The sequence below is a fragment of the Macaca mulatta genome, chromosome 6, assembly GCF_049350105.2.
Source record: "Macaca mulatta isolate MMU2019108-1 chromosome 6, T2T-MMU8v2.0, whole genome shotgun sequence".
In the NCBI taxonomy this organism is placed as follows: Eukaryota; Metazoa; Chordata; class Mammalia; order Primates; family Cercopithecidae; genus Macaca; species Macaca mulatta.
Window position 1 is genome coordinate 128335412 of NC_133411.1, and position 24319 is coordinate 128359730.

Sequence of the window (24319 nt, forward strand, 5' to 3'; positions counted from 1 at the left end):
CTTAGAGGCTGAAGTGGAAGGATCACTTGAGGCCAGGAGTTAAAGACCAGCCTGGGCAACATTGCAAGACCCTGTCTCTAAAAAAAAAAAAAAATTAACTACAAAATTAAAAAATAAACATAATACATATTTGAGATACTAGGCCAATCAGGATAGCTTAGAACTGATTTTTTTCTTTAGCATGGCATTTAAAACCTTCTTTAATCTGATTTTTTTCAAAGAAAAATGTATAAACATTTAAACATTAATAGTATGATAAGGATTGGTTCTACCTAAGAATTTGATATAATGAGTAATATATAATTCATTATAAAAAATAAAAGGCTATTAAGACATCACTGAGATAACTTTAAAGGGAAATAAAATTTATAGAGTTATGATCTAAATGCTCCTATTGTATTTGAGGATGTGTTCTTAGTCAAAGGAAAATGTATTGTATAACTATTTTTATGATGAAGAGTATTCAACTGAAATTTCATACAAAGGTAAATTTATATAAATTGACTGATTTATTTCCTAGATGTTTCTTTCATAAAGATTTTCACATTGGATTAAGAAATAACTTTTCCCAAAGATTCTTGAAATAAATATGCAATCTTTGCCCTCTTGTAATGCAGATCTGACAGGCGCTCAAGATGGAAGTGTAAGAATGTTTGAATGGGGCCATTCTCAAGAGATAACCTGTTTTCGATCTGGTGGCAATTCAAGAGTTACAAGAATGAGATTTAACTATCAGGGAAATAAGGTATTATATAAAAATATAAATGGTAAAAATAATTTATTATGTTGGAGGTTTATAAATATCGCTAGTTTGGGTTTCTGAAAAGAACAGCTCAGTGGGTAGTAGTAAAGTATTCATCTATATAGATTTTTTTAAATTCTTCTCAAAGAACACTTCGCTTGTTCTTCATGGAAGTATGTTATGTAGGTGTCCGTTAAAACTCATTTAAGTGATTCTTAATGACCAAACGATTATCAATTCACCTTATATTACACACTTTTTATTATTAAATGCTCCTACTCTCTTTATCCCTTGGAACCTACTCAACATGTGATCCAGCAGCAAGTAACATCTAGAGCTTATTATAAATGCATATTATTATTCCTTCTCCAGATGTACTGAATCACTATCTGCATTTTAACCTGATATTGTTGCGATTGTACAAATATTAAAGTTTTTTAAGAGGAAGGGGTACTGCTCCAGAACAGAACATCAGCAAACTACATCCTAGCCACCTGTTTTATAAATAAAGTTTTATTAGACCACAGTTACCCCCATTCATTATTTTTCTTTGGCTACTTCCTACTACAACAGCATACATAGTTCAGGAGGACAAAGATCTTATAGCCAGCAAAATAAAATATTATATGGCCACCTAAGAAAAAGTTTGCCAGCCCTGCTCTAGAGCATCCTTTACTGTCTTCACTTCTCATAATCCTACTTTGTTCAAACTGCCCCCGCTTTTGACGTTAGACAGCAATCTTTTATTGAACAGTACTCCTTGTGAAGCAGGGCTCATTCAGAGGCAGTGCACCCACAACCAGCCCAAACTGCCTCTTTTTGCTCCTAATATCTTATTAGGCCTCTACAAAATGATTAAAGGGTAAATCAATCTTCTTTTTGTTTTCAGGGCCATGCTTCACCAAAAATTACTCTCACAGACTCTAACTGATAGTTTACCTTGCCTTTTCTTTCCCCTCAGTCTCCCAACCTTAAAATTCTCACGTGTTCCTTTTATCATTGTATGCTGCAGCCTTTTTTGTCTACCATGTTTGTCACATGACTGTATTTTCATTTCACAAAAGTCAATATAGTTTTATGTAGTTGTGAAAGAAAATTTTGAGAGCTTGTTTCTTAATACCAGTTAGCAACGTTCTTATCTTCTTAATGGGAAATTAAGGGAACTTAGTACAGAAGCCTTTACAATTCTACTGTACTTTCAATTGTATTCTGTATCAGTATGCTTTTTGTGGTCATGCATTTCCACTTTGGTTGTCAGTTTTATATTGCTCCTAACTAATCTCTATACCTGAACCCTTATCTCTCTAATGCATCTTGCCAACATATTATATAACCAAAAACATAGTTACATGATTACAATATAGATGAGATCACATTATTATTTTTTTCAAGAACCCTTTAAGGCTCCTCATGTCAAATTCCTTAACAAGTATTTAAGACCTTCTATAATGTGACTTTATTTTTCACCTTTAACATTCACTACAGCCTTCTGCATAGGCCATTTTAAGGCACAAAAAACTGCTTGTCTTTGCCTGCCCAGGTATCTTTGACAGGCAGCCAACTTACTATTCATTCACCTTAGCCTTGATGAAGTCTAATAGCACAACCCCTAAGCATGCTATCTCTTCTAGTAGGGAAGCCTCTTAAGGTAAATGGAAGAGATGACCCACACTGTATCACAATAATTCTGATGAATTTGATATTCAATTATGAATAGAAATACAGTGCCAAAAGCCAGTGAATATTTCAGAACTACTAAGTGTCTGGAAAGGGGTATTAAGCAGAATAAATAATAAATAACCTATGAGGACTAATTCCACAGAGATTCAAGAATATATTACATTTGTAAAACAAGAACAGACTAGCATTAAACAAGGACAGTAGGAGAATAGAAAAGAGTTATTGGAAATTAAAAATATGATTCCCCAAAATGTGGTCAGTGGGGGAACTACTTATTAGAAAAGCTGAACGGCAGAATGGAAATAGTTGAAAATCGGGTTTCTTGCTGGGAAGCACAAATTAAGAAATTATCCCATGATGATGATAATTTAGGAAATATTTCAGAAGAAAAAATGGAGGAAAAACAGTAGTCAAAGGAATAATAGATATTTCCCCAAACCAAATTGAGAAATAACACATACCTGCACACATCCTGTTTGTATATCTTTTGGTTTTTAAAGTTAAAGAGAGAATCCTGTAAGGTTCTAAAAAGGAGTGAGAATGAAAATGGTTACTTACAACCCACATCCCACCCTGCCACTAAATGTCATTCGCCTATTACAAATAGATAGGAGAACAGTATTCACAGAATTCCGATGGACAAGGAATGGGAACTGAGTCGATGTCCATCCAAACTATCATTCAAATTTGCTGGCAAAATAAACATATTTTTAGGTATACAGAGACTTAACACATTCTATGTGTATACCCTTTCTGAAGAACATACCTAGATCTACTCCAGAAAACATAAGAGAAACTAGAAAAAGGAATAGACCTGGGAAAATATTATTAACAAATATAAAAACAATAGGTTAAATATTCATAATATTCATCCTGTCAGTCAAATTTTTTATAAGACAAATAATAGAGAAATAGATAAAAGATATTAACAGTTTACCAAGAAACTATGCCTGGCCAATAGCCCTCAACCCTCACTAACAATTGAAGAAATGCAAATAAAATGAGACTTATTTTTGTCTGCATAAAATTAACAAGTATTTTAGATTTTAATAATACCCCATGTTAACTGAAGTGTAAGAAAAATGACTCAATTTATATTACCACATAGGATTTAATTTTGGCATAGTCTGTTAATTTTAAGTGATGCTCTTTAACAAAACTTTCCCATTTCTAGATGTCTATCCTACATAATTATGCAAAGGTATATGTATATATAGGAATGTTCAAAGCAGCCCTTTTTATATTAGAGAAAATTGAAAACGATATGGGAAAAGTTTTAAATTATAAAACCACTATACAGTGTAATACTACACACAGCACAAGAATGAGCTAAATGTATGTGTATTTACATGGGAAAGACAGTTACAATAAATCAAAAATGTAATTGTGTAACGGTATTATGATCCCATTTTTTTTGCTATGTTGTGAATTTTTGAATATTCATAGAAACAAATCTGAAAGGAAACATATCAAATTGTTAATAGATGTTAGGTCTAGAGGCAGAGGAGGGTAGGAGTCCAAAGCAGACATTTGTTTTATTTTATATACTTTATAATAAGCTGCATTATGGCCGGGCGCGGTGGCTCACCCCTGTAATCCCAGCACTTTGGGAGGCCAAGGCGGGCGGATCACAAGGTCAGGAGATCGAGACCATCCTGGCTAACACAGTGAAACCCTGTCTCTACTAAAAATATAAAAAATTAGCCAGGCATGGTGGCAGGCAACTGTAGTCCCAGTCACTTGGGAGGCTGAGTCAGGAGAATGGCGTGAACCCAGGAAGCGGAGGTTGCAGTGAGCCGAGATCACACCACTGAATGGCGTGAACCCAGAAAGCGGAGGTTGCAGTGAGCTGAGATCACACCACTGCACTCCAGCCTGGGCAACAGAGACTCCGTCTCAAATAATAATAATAAGAAGAAGAAGAATGAGAAGGAGAAGGAGAAGAAGAAGAAGAGAAGAAGAAGCTGCATTATTTTTATAATCAAAGGAAAAAATTTTTGCTGTCTTATCCTTCAAGATCTGTATCACATACCTCCCTTATTGGATTATTTTGACATCTTACCAATCAGAGTTGCCCTGAGCGCCCATAGAGGAATTATTTTACTTTGGTAATCCTTACGTTATTTTACTTTGTACTCTTGTTCATGTGTTTTCCTTATTGTTTGTTTCTGAAAGTCCTTATTTTGTCTTTTTGGAAATGAACAGTTTTCTTTCTTATATATGATAAAGTTCTGTCATTTAGCATAATCTGTTAATCCAGTATCCTATTTTTGTAATACTTATAGAGAATATATAGACTGTGCTAGAGGCTAGTATAATAAAATGGGTGTCTAATGTTTGTTCTCTTTATGTCCACCCTGGGATTTTTAAAGTAGTAGCTGAATGGTTTTCTGAAATAGATCCATGTATAGGTGAAGTGAAAAATCAAATGACATACAATCAAATGTTTAAGAGTCAAGATATGAGTGTCACACTGAGGGTAAGGATAAATATATGCTTTTATATTTATATTAAATACTTTTAAATATTTTCTTTCTCTAAGTTTGGAATAGTTGATGCTGATGGATATTTAAGTCTGTATCAAACAAACTGGAAATGTTGTCCAGTTACTGGAAGCATGCCTAAGCCATACCTGGTAAGCCAAGAATTTCTACCTTTAAATAAAATTTGAATTTTCATTTTAAATAAGCCAAGAATATGTATTTGAGACAAGAATTATAGAACTAATAAATAAAATGTAGTCCTGTGTTCTTAGTCACTTTACTGTAAGATTCTGTCCTTGTGTTATGTGAAAATTACCCTATGAAGCATAAAATTCTAGTCTCTGGTAATTTGGAAAGTTGACATGTATAGAAGCAACATGATGCCCCCAGATACCTATATATCCTGTGGATTACTACAGCCCTTTTCTAAGCTCACTAAGCTGGTTATTATATTATGCCTAAATAGAATGATTATCAGACCAATGCATCTGGTTATTTTTCTGCAATTATCTCTTATGAACAAAGTGAAAAGGACATCCTATAGCTGGTGCTGTTGTTATTTTCCTGTTCATCTCTTGTTTTAACAGAATATTGATACATCTCTATTCAGGACTATGCAGGCTTTTATGAACTTTCTATGGCTTCATAGAATACTGAATTTGTATTTTATATCCTTCAGTGAAGCCCTTTATTAGGACTAAGCAATTCCTATCAGAAGAAAGTTAAGAATATAGATTAATCACTTCTTGGCTTTTTTGCTAGGATCAAATGAAGAATATAGGTTAAGATTCTGGTAATTTGCCCAAGGTTAATTGCTAGAATACAGTACTGATCTTAGTAAACGCAATCTAGCATGGGAGGATTGATTAGGGTACCTTGAAAGAATATTAATACTGTTTCTCATATTTTTATTAAGCCTAAAGATTTAGATGTTTAAGTTTATGTTCTCTAAGGGACTTTTTTTTTTTTTTAACTTTTAAAAAAATAAATTGGTTTAAATTGTGAATGAGTGGCTTTTGGAGATTAAGAGGATTTTGTCTGTTTTAAGGATACATAATCTACCACAGCTCCAGTAGTGTTCCAGGGGAAATGGGGAGGTGGCTCAAAGGAATAATCCTTGGTGTAGTGATTTTGGGATACTTAAAAAAATTCATTTTTTATTAAAGAGAAATATCTAAAACATAATTTTGAAGCTTTTATAAATGATGAAACCTCATAATTGTTTGGTAGAATATTGAAAAATGGTATATGTTTTCTAATTTCGATAACTATTAGTAATTTTTTTCATGTACTTGAATTTTTAAAAGCTTAAATATTTTTGAAAAATACCTGTCAATTATTTAACAAAGATAATTTAGTATCATCTAAAATTCTAGTTTCTATGTTCTAAAACAAAAATTTTCACTATACTGGGGAAAATCTTTAAGTTTAACCTCCTTGTGTTTTCCTTTGAACTTTTGGTTGAACAAAAGCAGAGAGATTCATAACAGGTCATGACATGTGCTGCCTACTTAAATAGTTCAGGAAAAGTGTGTGTATGTGTGGATGTCTACAAATATGAAAGAGAAGTAGAAGCAAAACCAATGTGCCAAAATGTTAAAAAGTTGTTGCATCTGGGTAAAAGGTATATGAAAGTTCTCTGTATTACTTTTACAATTTTTCTAAAGTTCAAAGGAAAAAAAATGATACAGAGGATTTAAGAAAGCCAGAAACTACATGATCACTTTTTGAAGAATACATTTGCCTGGTTATGACATTTTTAGTGAGAGCAGTAACATGTATTGTTTGTAACCATTCCAGACTTGGCAGTGTCATAACAAAACAGCCAATGATTTTGTCTTCGTTAGTTCCTCCTCTCTGATAGCTACAGCTGGTCTTTCAACTGACAATAGGTAAGAGATGATAGCTAAAATTGAAGTATGAGAAAGTATAGCTGAACTTTTTTTTATTGTTCCTGTCCTTGTGTTTCATGAAAGTTTACTTACGGCTTTAGATACAGTATTTTTATTCTAAAAACTATTATTTATTGGCCATGTTATTCCAGCCCCACCCCCAAAAGCTGTGGTTGTAAGAAAGTGTCATCTCCTGCCCTAATGTCTGTCTGCCTCTTTTGATTTCTGTCATATAACTGAGTTCTGAGATCAAGGCCCACTGAGTTTGCTTAGCTTTTATATTTATCCGTAATGCCTCATTTTGCACTAGAAACAGGATTGTAAGACTATAGATTCTTCAGCTCGTCTTCCGTAGATATTTCTTATGTATGTTGGTCCCCCCACACAGTAGAAATAAATTTTCTTTGTGCTCAAGAAAATTCAGCATCTCTCCTATTATGTAGGTCAGTCCAACTGTTAGAGAATCAGTGAATACAAAAAGAAGTTTCCATATTCAGCCTTCATGTATTATTATTTGTAAATGCTTGTTAATCTAAAGTTACTCAAATTTTTAAGCTATAATAGTAGTTTTAAATTTTCTGTAAGACTTGTGGGTCGGGCACGGTGGCTCATGCTTGTAAGCCCAGCACTTTGGGAGGCCGAGGTGGGCAGATCACTTGAGGCCAGCAATTTGAGACCAGCCTGGCCAACATGGTGAAACCCCATCTCTACTAAAAATACAAAAAATTAACCAGGCATAGTGGCGGGTACCTGTAATCCCACCTACTCAGGGGGCTGAGGCAGGAGAATAGCTTGAACCTGGGAGGCGGAGGTTGCAGCGAGCCAAGACCACGCCGTTGCACTCCAGCCTGGGCGACAAGAGTGCGAAACTCCATCTCAAATGTGGCCAGAGCATGGTGGCTCATGGCTATAATCCCAGCACCTTGACAGGCTAAGGCAGGAGGATCACTTCAGCTCAGGAGTTTGAGACCAGCCTGGGCAATATAGGGAGACCCCATCTCTACAAAAAATTTTAAAAATTAGCCAGACATGGTGGCACACATCTGTAGTCCCAGTTACTCAGGACACTGAGGTGGGAGGATTGCTTGAGCCCGTAAGATCGAGGCTGCAGTGAGCCAAGATTCCACCACTGTACCCTTTTTTTATACAAAAATTAATGTCATATAAATTTGTTGGTTACTTGTATTTGTTGTTTTTATAAATTTAAGAACCTTTTGTGATTGCAAGGTTTAGTCACACAGTTATATATGACATATTTTTTATTCTGTTAACTTTTTGTGTCACGCAGAAGTAATCTTTTTTTTTTTTTTTCCAGAAACGTATGTTTGTGGGATACTCTTGTAGCACCTGCCAATAGTTTAGTCCATGGTAAGTTTTCAAAGCATTTTATAAATTTTGAAAGTCAGGAAATTCATAAGCTAAGTATTATTTATAAATGGATTTGTTACTAATGACACTTGTATTTATTAACCCATGAGATTTATTTTGCCCATGATGGTAGGATTTGAAAGCAAAAGGATGCAATATACATAATTAACTCTTCACTATACCTTGATGGGGGGCATTGGGACATAGATAATATAAAAATCATTTGTCTTTACTTTGAATCTGATAGCCAAAGGTTATTGTAAACATGATGTAAACTCAATATTATGTCCCCTCTCACCACTCCTATTCAGCATTGCACTGGAAGTCCTAGCTAATGCAGTAACACAATAATAGGAAATAAAATGTATATAAATGGAAGGGAAGAAATAAAACTGTCTTTATTCACAGAAGACATAATTTTCTGTAAAATATCCCAAAGAATCTACAAAAGAAACTCACAAGTATAGCAAGGTCCCAGGATACAAGGCCAGTATACAGTTGACCCTTGAACAACATAGGGATTGGGATGCTGACCCCTGCACAGTTGAAAATTCTCATATAATTTTTTATTCTCCCCAGAATTTAACTACTAATAGCCTAGTGTTTACTGGATACCTTGTTAATAATATAGCCAGTCAACACATGTTTTGTATATGTATTATATAGGAAGCTAGAGAAAAGAAAGTGTTATGAAAATCGTAAGAGTACATACAGTAGTGTACTGTATTTATTGATACTGTAAAGTTTATGTCATCTGTTTACAAGGTGAATTATCCGTCTGAAATGGCAGGCAACTACAGCTGCAGACCTTAATTTGTGGTGCATATCAAGCAATTCAACTTTTTTCGTGTAATGTCTTGACTTTTCTCTGCTTTTTGGGAACACTTCCAGCATTACTAGTGGCATGTTGTGTGGTTCCCATGGTGTTATTCAAGGTTTACACTATTGCACTAAATACAGTGAAGAATTCACAAGTACCACAGGAGATCACTTTTCACCGCAATATACAGTTTACTGGAGAGAAGACCTGCCCACGTGGAAATGATTAGCATCACACAGCATTTTAAGTGTATACTTGCAACACTTAGGAGCTAACTGCAATAGCAACAGGAGGTGGTTACTAAATTATAACAGTAGTACAGTATGTACTATAATTAATTTTATGCACTTATGATTTCATACTGTATTTTTGTTTACATTTCTTGACTGTCAGTGTCACCACTTACAATCTATATTTGTGTGCGTACATTTCAATAAATTTAACTTTTTATAAAGATTTATGTATATTTTATGGTAGTAAATGATAAAATAGACTAGCATCTACATGTATTTTATGCATTCATAGCATACTTTTTCATAATTTTTTTGGTATTTCTTGGCTATGTGGGTTGTCTGCAAGTTTTTTCAAATTATCTCAGATCTTTAAAAAATGTTCCAATATATCTATTGAATAAATCAAAGAAGATCTAAATAAATGAGTGATACTCCACATTCACAGATTAGAAGACTCAATATTCTTAAGATGTCAGTTCGTCTTGATTTTATAGATTCAACACAATCCTAATCAAAATTCCAGCATGCTACTTTGTAGATACCAACAAACTGATTCTGAAGTTTATATGGGAAGGCAAAGGAATAGCCAACCAAATACTGGAGAAAAACACACTTGTGGGACTCACACTATGCTATCTGATTTCAACACTTATAAGCTACAGTAGTCAAGACATTGTGGTATTAGCTTAAGAATATACACATAGATCATGGAACAGAATGGAGAGCCCACTGATAGACTCACATATATAGTAGACTTATCTTTAATATGTCACAGAGGCAATTCAGTGGAGAAACGATAGTCTTTTCAACAAATAATGCCAGAACAATTGAGTGTCAACATATAAAAAATTGAACCCAGATACAGACCTCACCTTTCATAAAAATTAACTCAAACTGGACCATAAACCTGCATGTAATATGCAAAATAATAAAACTCCTGGAAGGAATGAATTGAATAGAAGTCAGAATAGTGATTGCGTTTGTTGGGGAGGAGAATTGACCATGAAAGGGCATGAAATTACCTTCTGGGATGATGAAAATATTCTGTACCTTGATCTTAGTGATGGTTACACAGATGTATTCATTTGTCAGTGCTCATCAAGGTATATACTTAAAACGTGTGCATTTTCTTCTGGGAAGTTGTATCTCAAAGTACTGGTCAAAGTTCCTTCTCTATAATTAATTTTATTTCAAGTCTTACAGTAATAACCAAGTGCTTAGTTTATGCCATGGACTCTACATGATCTGCATATATGAACTAATTTAATCATCAGGAAACCCTATTAGGTTGGTGATAATCTCTTTTACAAATGATGAAACTGAGACTTAAGTAATTCAGCAAAAGCACACATTTAAACCCACACAGAAACCAGGATTGAAACCCAGGCGATCTAACTCCAGAATCCTCACTCTTCATTATGCAATATTCTCCTTAAGCTATATGCAGATTTTTTCCCTAAAATTTGTTAGGCTGGACTCTTTTTTAAAGAAAAATAGTATCGTATTTTTATATTTCTGATACTGATGTGTCTTCAAATTCATGAATCTTTTCTTTTACGAGGCTTAATCTGCTGTTAATCCCATCCAGTTCCTTTTTTATCTTGAGCCTTGCTGTTTTTAATCTGTTAAATTTTGATTTAGGCCTCTCATGCCTCTACTTAACTTATAATTATAATGGACTTTTACTTTCCTTACCTACTAATTCTGTCATCTCTGTCATTTCTGGGTTAGTTTCAATTGATGGATTTTTCTTCTCCTTATGGGTTATATTTTCCTGCTTTATTACATTCCTGTTAATTTATTATTAGATGCCAAGCATTGTGAATTTTACCTCATTAAGTGTCTATTATTTTTGTATTCTGTAAATGTTCTTGAGCTTTGCTCTGGGATAGGTCTAACTTACTTGGAAACAGTTGAATCTGGGAGACCTTGGTTAAACAGGACCAGAGCAACATTTGATCTCGGGCTGATTTTCCTCCACTACTGTGTCAAATGCTTCTGAGTACTCCACTGAGGCTGGTATGGAACCAGTTCAGCCAGGGTTCCTCTCCTAGTGCCATGGTCAGAAAACTCTAGGCAGTAAGCTTAGGGCAGTTTTATGACCAACCCAGTTTGTTCCCCATCTCTCAGAGATCATGCTTCATTAACTTACATCCAGTGTCTCATTGGTTTTTATATTTCATTTGATTTTTTAATTGTTTCAGGCAGGAGAGCAAATCTGGTCTATTATTTCACCTTAGCCAAAAGCCAGAAGTCTATGTCTTTTATTGTTAAGTGTTTTTGTTTTTGTTTTTAATTTACTTTCAGCTTTTACCTGCCATGACAGTGGAGCCACAGTTTTAGCATATGCTCCAAAACATCAGCTACTAATATCAGGTGGCAGAAAAGGTTTTACATATGCATTTGACCTTTGTCAACGACAACAGAGGCAGCTTTTCCAGAGCCATGATTCTCCTGTTAAAGCCATTGCTGTTGATCCAACTGAAGAGTACTTTGTTACAGGATCTGCTGAAGGCAATATAAAGGTAAACATAGTTGATGCCACAACATCTACAAAATGAAAAGAAATCTTCAGAAACCTTAGCTCTTTAATCATGTCGATGCCATCAGTCTGTTTAAATAATAGTTATATTAACTCCTTTGTAGTCAGCAATGGTAATTGCTATTTAATCTTTCAGTGAATGTAATAATATTTAACTTGAAAATTTTATATTTTTCATTTGTTTTAAAATATGTTTAATTCATACTAAAACACCAAATTTTCCATGGATATAAACATAATGCAGATATTAGAGTTTGTCTTGACTCCATGTTCAGAGTTACATAATTTACTTGATTACCAGGGGCTGAGAAATGTATTGATAATTTTCTTTTATCCCACATTGTTCCCCATTTTTTCATATATATTATTATCCAGTCACTCAGTGCCTAATTCAAGAATTGTGGATAAACCTTGCCTTTAGCAGTCCTTTTCAGAGTCCATTGTGTTGAAAACTTAAAGACAGGTTGTTTAAAATGTTAAGCAGCTTGTTAAAAATGTTAAACAGCTTATTAAATATGCAAATTGCTGGATCTCATCCCAGAAATACTCAGTCTATAAGTAAGTCCAAGACTCAGGGATCTGCATTTTAATAACACATACCTAGTAATTTTAATGGAGGGTCCTTTAGCCCTGTTTGGTAATTGGTAAGTCAGTTTAGACTAATCCCCATGTTGTTTTAATAATCAGCAACCCTAGACTAGAGGGGTTTAGTTTCATTGAATTTATTAATTTAAACACTTACTTAGTAGAATCAGATGGGTTTTTTAGAGCCAGCAAATTATTTACATAATTCTCATCCAGGAAAAGACTAGAATTATAGAATTTTTAAAAGGCTTTTTCTTAAAATCAAATATATATATACACACATATACACACACACCAACAGAATTATTTTCCTTTAGTTTGAAACTACTTTCTTATTTGAACTGACTGTCTAGTTTAGAATATGCCATAGTTAGGTTGGTTCTTTTTTTTTTTTTTGAGACGGAGTCTTGCTCTGTCGCCAGGCTGGAGCACAGTGGCACGATCTCGGCTCACTGTAACCTCCGCCTCCCGGATTCAAGCGATTTCCCTGCCTCTGCTTCCTGAGTAGCCAGGACTACAGGCGTGTGCCACTATGCCCTGCTAATTTTTTGTATTTTAGTAGAGACGGGGTTTCACCATGTTGGCCAGGATGGTCTCGATCTCCTGACCTCATGATCCACCTGCCTCTGCCTCCCAAAGTGCTGGGATTGCAGGCATGAGCCACCGCACCTGGCCTAGATTGGTTCTTTAGTTTGTACTTTGATCCTGCGGTTTATTGTTTAATCAAGGTTAAAAAAAAGAAAAAAAAAAAGACTTGAAAATATACAATGTATTCATAGGTGGGGTAGTATGAATTTATGAATTTCTTAGAGTAAATAAACGTTTAAAAAAATGATCTCCAGTAAAACCAGGAAATAAGTTGGTTTCGCTAAACCTAAAATAGATGTCCTGAAAGCATTTAAGTTCTTCACATAAGTAAAGGTGCTTATAATATGCTTTACAAACAGACACATTTATTTTGATAAGGGCTGGAAATACAAAATCTTAGTAAATTAAGTATCCTGAAATTATAATAATTAACTTTGTCTTATAGTTAAAATATAGCTTTGCCTGGTCAGAGGGCCTCTAGGTGTCAAGTACTTCCCTCTTTCCAGCTGTTCTGATCCCTGGTTGAACATTCAATAATATAAAGAAGAGATTACCTTAATGTACAACTATACAGCAAAAGCTCTGCTAAGAGATAGGAAACCTTGATTTTAATCCTTATAGTATTACAAGTTTCTGTAGCATTGTACACTTAACCTCCTTGTTACCTACATTGTCTCTCTTACTGGATGAATTTTTAAGTATTTTGTGTTAAAGCGATTGGTAAATTACAACAGCCTATACAGAATCAAGGTGTTATGATCCTAGGCCTACACAGATTTTTCTCTATTTTTGTTTTGGAAATTCCTTACTGCACAGGAATGCAGGCCTGAAATTTTCATTTGATTTCTTTTCTTTTTTTTTCTTTTCTTTGAGGTGCAGTTTCACTCTTGTTGCCCAGGCTGGAGTGCAGTGGTGCAATCTTGGGTCACTGCGAACTCCACCTCCCAGGTCCAAGCCATTCTCCTGCCTCAGCCTCCTGAGTAGCTGGGATTACAGGCATGCGCCACCATGCCCGGCTAATTTTGTATTTCTAGTAGAGATGGGGTTTCTCCGTGTTGGTCAGGCTGGTCTCCAACTCCTGACCGTAGGTGGTCTCCCCGCCTCAGCCTCCCAAAGTGCTGGGATTACAGGTGTGAGCCACTGCACCTGGACTCGTTTGGTTTCTTAAGGTCATTATCAACCCTAATTTTCCTTTCGTTCTTAATATCTTTCAGATTTGGAGTCTCTCTACCTTTGGTCTTCTCCATACTTTTGTCAGTGAACATGCTCGGCAGTCCATTTTTAGGAATATTGGAACTGGAGTGATGCAAATTGAGACAGGGCCCGCAAATCACATTTTCTCCTGTGGAGCTGATGGAACAATGAAAATGAGAATACTGCCAGATCAGTTTAGCCCTTTAAATGAAGTGTTGAAAAATGATGTGAAATTTATGCTATAACATTTTTACAATAAGATGTACAATTTATTACCTACATGGAAGTAGTCACCAGATGTAATATACAGTGATCATTCTCTATGCCACAAATTAGCTAATGCTTTCTTGTTTTTATATTTATTTTATGGAGCTTTGCCCTTGATGCACTGATGCCTTAAAAATTAACAAGGTCATTCAGAAGTAGATTACATTGCCTAAAGTAGAATGTGTAAGTAATGCTGTAATAATACATATCATAGTATATTATAATCAGTATGTCATAGTGTTAAAGGTGTTTTGTTTTCTTATTGATACTCTTCCACAGGCATCTCTGCATGAATTTCTTCCACAGTAAAAATACCTTTTTTGAGAAGGCAATTGTACATAATACTTATCCCTTAATTCACCACACTCTCACTTCCTTTATTAGCCTTATACATCTCACACTCTTCTTAATGATAGACATTTGAGTAAGAATGAAAAATATAATGAACATCTTCATTAAAATTGTCATTGAGATGTCAGTGATAAATGAGCCAGATGGCTCGTTATGTAAGGTTTTCATCAGTTTCCCCTCTGGAGCCCAAGTTATATGTATGTATACTATGTGTGTGTGTGTATCTTACATATCTTATTTGAACTTAGTTGTACATATTAGCAAAAACTGGTTTTTCATGTGTTTTTGTGCCATAACAACTAGGGCCACTAGAATAACTTTTTTTTTGCAACTGTGCTTTTCATTTTTTAAAAATTTTTGAATTCCCATCCTAATTTTCAAATAAGTTTCAAGGAGACTTTCAGGATTATTGTTTTAAAGATTAGATTTAGTCAAATAAGTCTTAGCAGGCAATAAAGTTTCTGTGGTGGCATATATCATATAAGACACTTAAAGTAAGTTTGTGAATTTGTCAACTTTTGGAGCATCAAACATATCTTACTTAAATTTTATTTTATCTTATTTTTAGGTGCTTTTAATCTCAAAATTCTGAAAAGCTTATAGCAGTGTTTTCAGAAACAAATGTGAAAACAGTCAAATTAAGTAGACACTGTTTAGAAATGTAAAATACTCTCCAGATCTACCATTAATAGAAAATAAACTAAACCTTATATTTTATTTTTGCCAAAATATTTTATTATAAAGTATGACCAAAATATTTAAAATGCACAATGCTTTTAACTTAAATGCGCTAACCCTGTTTCTGTCTGTTTTGTGCTGTACCTTTTCTGATTCAGAATTATAGAAAACTTGATAAATACTTGATTTTAACCAATGAGACTACAGGCAGATGAGACTAAGTGTTTATGGGACAATTATATACTATTTAACTTAAATATATTTTGTTTAATAGGAAATATATAATAAGAGCATTTTATGTAATAAAATATGGGCAATGATTATCTTGGAAATTAAAGAGTCAAAGCAAAGAAATGAAGGGCTGATAAAATGAATTTTGTAATATCCTCAGGATACTTTTATCTTAAAAGTATGTTTGTAAATTGTATTTCAACAATTTTAAATGTGTTGAGCAAGTTGCAGTGAAAACACTGTCATTATGTAGAGAGTTTATATGCACATAATAACCTGTACCTATAAGTTGTGCAATAACCATGCGTGACTATTTTGCCATGGAGAAATCTGACAGCATTGCAAACAATAATATTGTTTGATGTAGTTAACCTTAAGTTATTTTTCAGCAATTTCTTCACAAATCAAGATTCAAACAGCTTTAAATACTTTCAATGAGATAAAATATTTACTATTATGCTTATTAGAACAAAAGGTGTTAAGGATGAACTAAATATTTTAATTGAGCGTTTATATGGATAATCATACATTATGTAAGCCCATATGTATTTACATCCAGAGTCATAATATTTTAAATAAACAATCATGCAGAAACTTTTTTGGGGGATATACTATTGTTTTAAGATCTCTGCCAATTTAGCTCACTTAAAATATGTGACATTTTAAAATCAAGAATTTCTACATTTGTATTTGGTTAATATAAGGAGGATGGAATAACTTTCCCAAATAGCCTGTTCTTTTCTACAGTCTTTTTAAGTTGATAGGTAAGCATTATTCAAGGAAGGTGGGAATAAAAATTGTTGAAATGTTTAAGTATAAAATGATGTACATATATGTAAAATTTCATTATCCACATTAATGGAATAGATACATCAAAATACATTTTTTAATTGTGTGTTTTCTAAGAATGTGGCTTTGTGATCATATAAGGATTCACAGCATTAACAAATCTTATTTTCTGAAATCTAGGATTTTTCTTAACTAAAACCATGGAACAGTCATCTCCATCCTCCTTTCTTGCTCTTTGCCCTTGCCCTCCCTTTGAAAAAAAAAATTATTTTTTAAAAAAATTGCAGAAATTTCTCACATTGGTCTCAACAATGGAAACACAATACAAAGACACATTCAAAGAAAAGCCTATACAACCTTAGGGTGGAAGTGATCTTTTAACAAGATTGGAAACACAGACATATTTTACTTAATAAAAAATTTAAATGTCATATGGCAGGGACCACAGTCAAAGTTAAAACAACAAGTAGACTAGAAGAAATATTTGTATAGTAATAGGAAACATGTCAGTGTCCCTGTATACAAAGAGAAGTTTAAGTTATTGGAGAAGTGGTCAATAATAAGCAATTCACAGAACAGGACATTGAAAAAGTCAACAGATATAAAGTATGTTCATCTTCATTATAAGGGCTAATGGAATGTTTTTTAAAAAAGTATTATTGTAATACTAGTTTTTATCATATTGGTTTAAGGTTACATAGTGACAACATCCATTTTGGTGAAGATACAGGGAAATTGGCAGAAACATTGCTGACAAAGTTATCTGGGTGTGAATTAAAATTGAATACACATAACTTTCAGTGACCAACCTTTTGAGAAATTATAAAAATAAAAGCATCCATGCACAAAAATGTAAGCACACAGATGTTTATTGAAACATATTCTGGAGGCTGGGTGTGGTGGCTCACACCTGTAATCCCAGCACTTTAGGAGGCTGAAGTGAACAGATCACTTGAGGTCAGAGGTTCGTGGCCAGCCTGGCCAACATGGTGAAACCCATCTCTACTAAAAATACAAAAATTAGTGGGATTTGGGGTTGTGAGCCTGTAGTCCCAGCTACTCAAGAGGCTGACACAGGAGAACCACTTGAACCCAGGAGGTGGAGGTTGCAGTGAGCCGAGATTGTGCCACTGCACTCCAGCCTGGGTGACAGAGCAAGACTCTGTCTCAATAAAATACAATAAAAATTTTAAAAACTGGAAATCTAAATGTTAATTAGCAAGTAAATGGTTGAATAAATTATGGTACATACATGTAATATTATAGAATATTCTCTCACCACTAAAAAGAATGTTAGATGTGTATCTGTTGGCCTGAGAAGAGGTTGATGAGGAAAAATAATTACAAAGCAAAAGATACAATATCCTATATTGTTTAGATTTTTTAAAAATATAGATGAACAAAGAAATGTGTGTGGAAAAAATACACAAAACTTTTAACATTGGGAAAAGGAAGAAGGGTGTAATAATTTTCCAAACTCCTTTAAACCTCTCTCAGTAAAGTCATAATACCAAAAAGTTTTGTTGAATGTGTGTACGTGGGAAAAATTATTTTTAAACCAAATAGTACTTCATGACTTTGGGAGCTGCTCTGTTGAATAAAGTGATCCAGTGTCAGGAACACTCCTCTTTGAATTGTTGAGATATTTTTTGTGAAATTTATTTAAGCTGAATGTTAAAATGTTACCCTTTGGAGCGGGAGTCCCGAACCCATGGGCCACAACTGGTACCGGGCTGCACAGCAGGAGGTGAGTGTCAGGGGAAGCTTCATCTCTATTTACAGCTGCTCCCCATTGCTTGTATTACCGCCTGAGCTCCGCCTCCTGTCAGATTGGTGGAAGCATTCGATTCTCATAGGAGCGGGAACCCTATTGTGAACTGGGCATGCAAGGGATCTAGGTTGTGCGCTCATTATGAGAGTGATGCCTGATGATCTGTCACTGTCTCCCATCACCCCCAGATGGGACCATCTAGTTGTAGGAAAACAAGCTCAAGACTCCCACTGATTTTATATCACTGTGAGTTGTATAATTATTTCATCATATATTACAATGTAATAATAAAAAAGCTGCACAATAAATATAATGCGCTTGAATCATCCTGAAACCATTCGGCCCCTGCGACCCTGGGTCCATGGAATAATTGTCTTCCCACGAAAGCTGGTGCCAAAACAGTTGGGGATTGCTGCATTGGAGTATCTGGAAAAAGCTGATCATAGATTATTTGAATGTGCCTGTTAGTATTTAGAAATGTGTGTATATTTTAGTACAGTTATTTTCAAAGCTGAATCTCTTTTTGAGCTTTGCAAGATGGTTTTCCTTTCCACTTGGCTGTCCCTGCATATATATGGTCCATTATTCAGGGAACTAATTGTTTCACAGGGGTCCTTGGAACAAGAACACTTGAAGTTCTCCCACTGCAAATACAGATGAGTAATAGAAACAATTGGTATGACAACACATTTCACTTGACAGTGGAAAAAATGCTTTATTCATGGACAGTCAGTTATGTGTTCAATGTACAGGTATGACCTGTGTAACAGAACTCAAGCCAGTATGGTGTATCAGCCCTGGACATATGTTAAATAAGTTTTAAAAATCCTTTGGAATCTACTCTTAGCATCATTTCTGAAATTGCAGCATATTTATTTTTTGAAGCCATACCTTTCTTTTCAGTTTATTCTGAACACAAGCAAAGATAATTCCTTAAAATAGTATCTGGTTGTCTGTATTTGGGTTGTTTCATTCTGTGTTTTGCAGAAAATGCATCAGATTATTATGGCTATTCAGACATGAAGATAACTAAGCAAGCTACAATACTTGCAATGTATTTTAAGATCTCATGGGGCTTTTTCCTAATGAGAAGCTTTATGGGGCAGGGAGGGTGGGAAATGCTCCATCTGGAGTTCACATTAGAGAAAACTTCATGTGTAGATGAATGTAGCCCCACAAATGAGGCATTTCTTCTGAGAATGCAGCTCCACAAGAAACAGCTTAGCAAATGAAGCAAGGGCTAGACTTCAGCCCAACAGACCCCCCTAATAAGTTATATAAGCATTCACCATGGCCCTGTACCTCATAGAAGCCTAAGATTCTTATACAGTGATGACAATCACGTAAATTTCAACTGTTCCACAAATCCCTTTAAAGAAGAAAAAGAACAAATCACTCAGATACTATACCTAAGCTATTAGATGGCAGAGAAGGCAGCAACCTTTAAATTACATATAATTTGGGAAATAAACATCTGAGTCTCCTAGACCTCACACTATAGCAGAAAATGATTGGAAAGGGGTTACATAGAAGAGTGCAAAAGGATTCTACTGGTACTGACACAATATGAACTGGAGTTTAGAAGGAGAGGGTCTCATTTTGAATGGTGAAATAGAACAAATAACTGGCTACTGAAAAATAGAGAGTTGGAAATTGTATGTGATTAGATGTGAATATTTTGGGAAATTAGTTCTGAAATAGGAGGCCATCTTCAGAGGAACTGATGTCCTCTGGAGGCTTATTGGTGAAGGGAAAAAAGGAAGTAAATGAAAGTGTCATTTAAGATACCAAAGAATCCAAAAATACCCTCCATAAAGATGTGTGATTTTTTTAAAGGAAATCATGATTCACTTTACAAATAAAGCACTGTGTTCCTGAATGAAAAAACAGCCCCCCATATTCTTTCCTACACTTGTCCATAAGATTATTTACTATTATAATGTGAATAGTTGACACCACATGTGAAAAAAAAATCCACACAAATTTACTCTCAAAACTTTTTTTTTTTTGGAACATATAAAAACACTCTAGGCCGGGTGCAGTGGCCAGTTCCTGTAATCCCAGCACCGGAAGGCCCAGGCAGGAGGATTGCTTGAGCCTAAGAGTTCAAGACCAGCCTGGGCAACATAGGGAGACCCCCATCTCTACAAATAATTTAAAAATTAGGCATGATGGCACGTTCTTGTGGTCCCAGCTACTTGGGAGGTTGAGGCAGGAGGATTGTCTGAGCTGGGGAGGTTGAGGCTGCAGTGAGCAGTGATCACACCACTACAGCCTGGGTCCAGAGTGAGACCATGTCTCAAAAAATGCAGGGGAGGAGGAGTGGCTCATGTCTGTGATCGCAGCACTTTGAGAGGTCAAAGTGGGAGTCCAGGAGTTCAAGACCAGCCTGGGAAACATGGTGAAACCCCTTCTACAAAAGAAAAGAAAACAGAAAAATTAGCCATGCATGGTGTCACGTGCCTGTAGTCCCAGCTACTCAGGAAGCTGAGATGAGAGAATTACTTGAGCCTGGGGAGGTCAAGGCTGCAGTGAGCCATGATTGTGCCATTGCACTCCAGCCTGGGTGACAGAGTGAGACAGTCTCAAAAATAAAAATGTAAATAAACCACCCTCCAAAATAATTTCATGAAACAGAGGAAAGCAGTAATTCAAAACATTCTAGCTTATTAATTGATCAACAGGGTCTCACTTTTGCCTAGGCTGCATTTACAGGACCTGCATTTACTCAGGAATGAAAACAGCAAAATTATCTCATAAATCAAGGCTAAATTAGAAATGGCCCAAGGGAGAAGAGATATGACTGAAAGCACACACTGAACAGAGAGGATAGAAATTAAATGAGCCAAAAAATGAAGTAAAAAGCTGTTGTAGAGAAAATAATAGATATAGAACATAGACAAATATGCAACGTTTACAGGAAGGCAGAGCTCTGCGTGCAGAGCCAGGAGTTGTAAGCCCAGAGAGCAGAGCTTTGAATCACAGGATTATTCTCAGGCCTTGAAACTGAATGGAATTTTCCCTGCTGTACTTTGAAATTGCTTGGGACAATGTCGGCACTCCATCAAAAATTACTGGACAGGAACAGAAGCTGAAAAATGTGACTCATACGAGAGAAATATCAGTCAATAGACACAGAAAACATGGCAGACTAGAAGTTCTAGCACTTGTCTCTCTCACAAGGACAACCAGAACAATGAAAACTACATTTTAGTCTGGGCATGGTGGCTCACGTCTGTGATCCCAGTGCTTTGGGAGGATGAAGTGAAAGGATCACTTGAAGCCAGGAGTTTGAGACCAACCTAGGCAACATAGCAAGACCCCATCTCTACAAAAAATTATTTAAAAATTAGCCAGACGTGGGTGGTGCATTCCTGTAGTCCTAGCTAATAGGGAGGCTGAGATAGGAGTATTGCGTGAGCCCAGGAATTTGAGGTGTATCACGGTGAGCCATGATTGCACCACTGCACTCCAGCCTGGACAACAGAGTGGGACCCTGTCTCACAACACTACATTTTAAAAACACCAAACAAAAATAAAACAGAGGGAGAGTGCCAGAGTGTCTCAGAGGAGTACCATAAATCTAGATGGGAACAGAAACAGCCACGTAGAAAACAGAAGAAAACACTGGGTCTCTACCACCCCATTCCCCAACTAGGATTAGGTGAAAACCAGGAGGAACTTCTTTCAGTAAGTAAGTAGGAATGAGGATTGTAGCAACTCCCATCAATACCTTGGGCACAAAAAAAAAAAAAAAAAAAAAAAAAACCGGATAGGAGGCCGGACTAAATCACAGCTGCCGCTCATACAGAGCAGTGGGTGGAGACTCACACTGTGAACTCTTGCTCCAGGAACTACTGCAGGAATATACCAGGAAAGCTGAGCGAATCCACAGACCCTTTGAAGAAGCGGATTGCTCCCGCAGGACCCAGGAGATAGCCCAAATACTGTGAGTGCCTAAACTGTGAAAGTGGGAAAGAGGGATCATCTGCCCCTGAACACACACCCTCACTGGGAAACCCGAAAGTTCAGATCGTGGGAGAAGGATTTGACCTTACCTGGAGCTGAGACAATTTAGAAAGCCAAGTAAAATACATGGGTAGAGGAAGCAGTGGGAAAAGTCCTGTGGGCTCTCTGGGTCCCCACGGAAGCCATTTCTGACTTGTCTCACAGGGATCCTTGGAGAGGTCTGCCAAAGGAACAGGGAAAAGACCGCAGGGAGAAGGAAACCTCCAGCTGCACTTTGTAACAATTTCAACTGAACACAAAGTCTCCTGGCCAGAACTCGGGGGATGGTGTGAATCAGGTGTGCAGACTCCATAGGCAGGGAGGTGCGAAAGCCCTGCTTGCTTCCTCAGCCAAGAGGCTCGTAGCCTGGGGCAAGTTCTCAGCCCTGCTTGCCCACTGCCTGGAAACCAACTAGGTGCTGTTGGTTGCGGGGCATGGTGAGAGTGAGATCGGCCTTTTCGGTTACATGGGAAGTGGGTGAGGCCTGTAACTGCCAGCTTTCCTGCACTCCCCTGACAACCTGCATGACACAGCAGAGACAGCCATAATCCTCCTGGGAACACAACTCCATTGACCTGGGAGCCACACCCCCATCCCCAACAGCCACCGCAAGAGCCCTCCCCAAGGAGAGTCTGAACTCAGACACGCCTAACCCTTCCTGTACCTGATGGTCCTTCCCTACCCAATCTGGTAGCCAAAGACAAAGGTCATATTCTCTTGGGAGTTCCAGGGCCCTGCCCACTGGCTGATCCTCCTCTATACTACCACAGCTGATGCTCTCTTGAAAGGACCACCTCCTGGTAAAAGGTCAACCAGCACAAAACTAGTGCATTAAACAACTACAACTAAAGACACTCAGAGTCCATTTCACTCATCTGCCACCTCCACAAAAGCAGGTACTGATATCCATGGCTGAGAGACCTGAAGATGATTCATGTCACAGGACTCTGCACAGACACCCCCCAGTACCAGCCCAGAGCCTGGCAGCCCTGCTGGGTGGCTGGATCCAGAAGAGAAATAATAATCACTACAGTTTGGCTCTCAGGAAGCCACATCCCTAGGAAAAGGAGGAGAGTACTACATCAAGGGAGCACCTCATGAGACAAAAGAACCTGAATAGCAGCCTTGAGCCCCAGATCTTCCCTCTGCCATAGCCTACCCAAATGAGAAGGAACCAGAAAAACAACTGTAATATGACAAAATAAGGTTCCTTAACACCCCCCAAAAATCACACTAGCTCACCAGCAATGGATCCAAACCAAGACAAAATCCCTGAGTTGCCAGAAAAAGAATTCCAAAGGTCAATTATCAAGCTAATCAAGGAGGCACCAGAGAAAGGTGAAGTCCAACTTAAGGAAATAAAAAAAAAATGACACAAGATATAAGCGGGAAAATCAGTATGTCAATTAAAAACAATAAAAGAAAAAAAAAGAGACTCAGAAATTACACATAATGGAATTAGAAAAGGGCTGTAAAACAGCTATAAATATGCACAAGATCTGAGGAAAAACATTAACTTAATAAAAGCAGATGGTAGAAAGAACTATATTGAACTTTTAGAGATGAAAAATAGAATATCTGAAATAATTCACTGGATGGGCTTAATTCTAAAACCCTTTGGAAGAAAAGATCAGAGAATTTAAAGACATGGCAAGTGAGGCTATTCAAGAGAAAGCAAACATAGTAAAAAAACATAGTAAAAAAAATAGGAAAAAATTAGGAAAAATTTAGAAAAAAATACAAGAGAGCAAGGAACACTGATCAATTAATGATGCTATAATACATCTACTTAGAGACCCAGGAGAATGAAAATAAGAGGAAGAAAAAATACTTTAAAAATAGCTTTAAAATTTTCCAAATTTAGTGAAAACTATAAACCTGAAGATACAGGAAACTCAAAAACCCATAGTTGAGACAAGGTCTGGCTCTATTGCCCAGGCTGGAGTGCTGTGGCATGATCTCAGCTCACTGCAACCTTCCATCTCCCAGGCTCGAGTGATCCTCCCACCTCAGCCTCCTGAGTAGCTGGCAGTGCAGGCACACACCACCATGCCTGGCTATTTTTTTTGTATTTTTAGTAGAAATGGGGTCTTGCCA

The 24319-nt window shown here is 36.3% G+C and overlaps 1 protein-coding gene across 5 annotated transcripts in view; it reads left to right on the plus strand.

Moving 5' to 3' along the window:
• DMXL1 (Dmx like 1) overlaps positions 1 to 16248 on the plus strand; it is a 174990-nt gene extending 158742 nt beyond the window's left edge. For all 5 annotated transcript variants that reach the window (XM_001087590.5, XM_028849674.2, XM_078005121.1 and 2 more), the window contains 6 exons: positions 618 to 745; positions 4965 to 5057; positions 6706 to 6797; positions 8113 to 8165; positions 11526 to 11743; positions 14148 to 16248. In XM_001087590.5, the coding sequence (XP_001087590.3) occupies positions 618 to 745; positions 4965 to 5057; positions 6706 to 6797; positions 8113 to 8165; positions 11526 to 11743; positions 14148 to 14372 (809 nt within the window). In that variant the 3' untranslated portion in view covers positions 14373 to 16248. The remainder of the gene's footprint in view (positions 1 to 617; positions 746 to 4964; positions 5058 to 6705; positions 6798 to 8112; positions 8166 to 11525; positions 11744 to 14147) is intronic.
• Positions 16249 to 24319: the final 8071 nt, after the last annotated feature.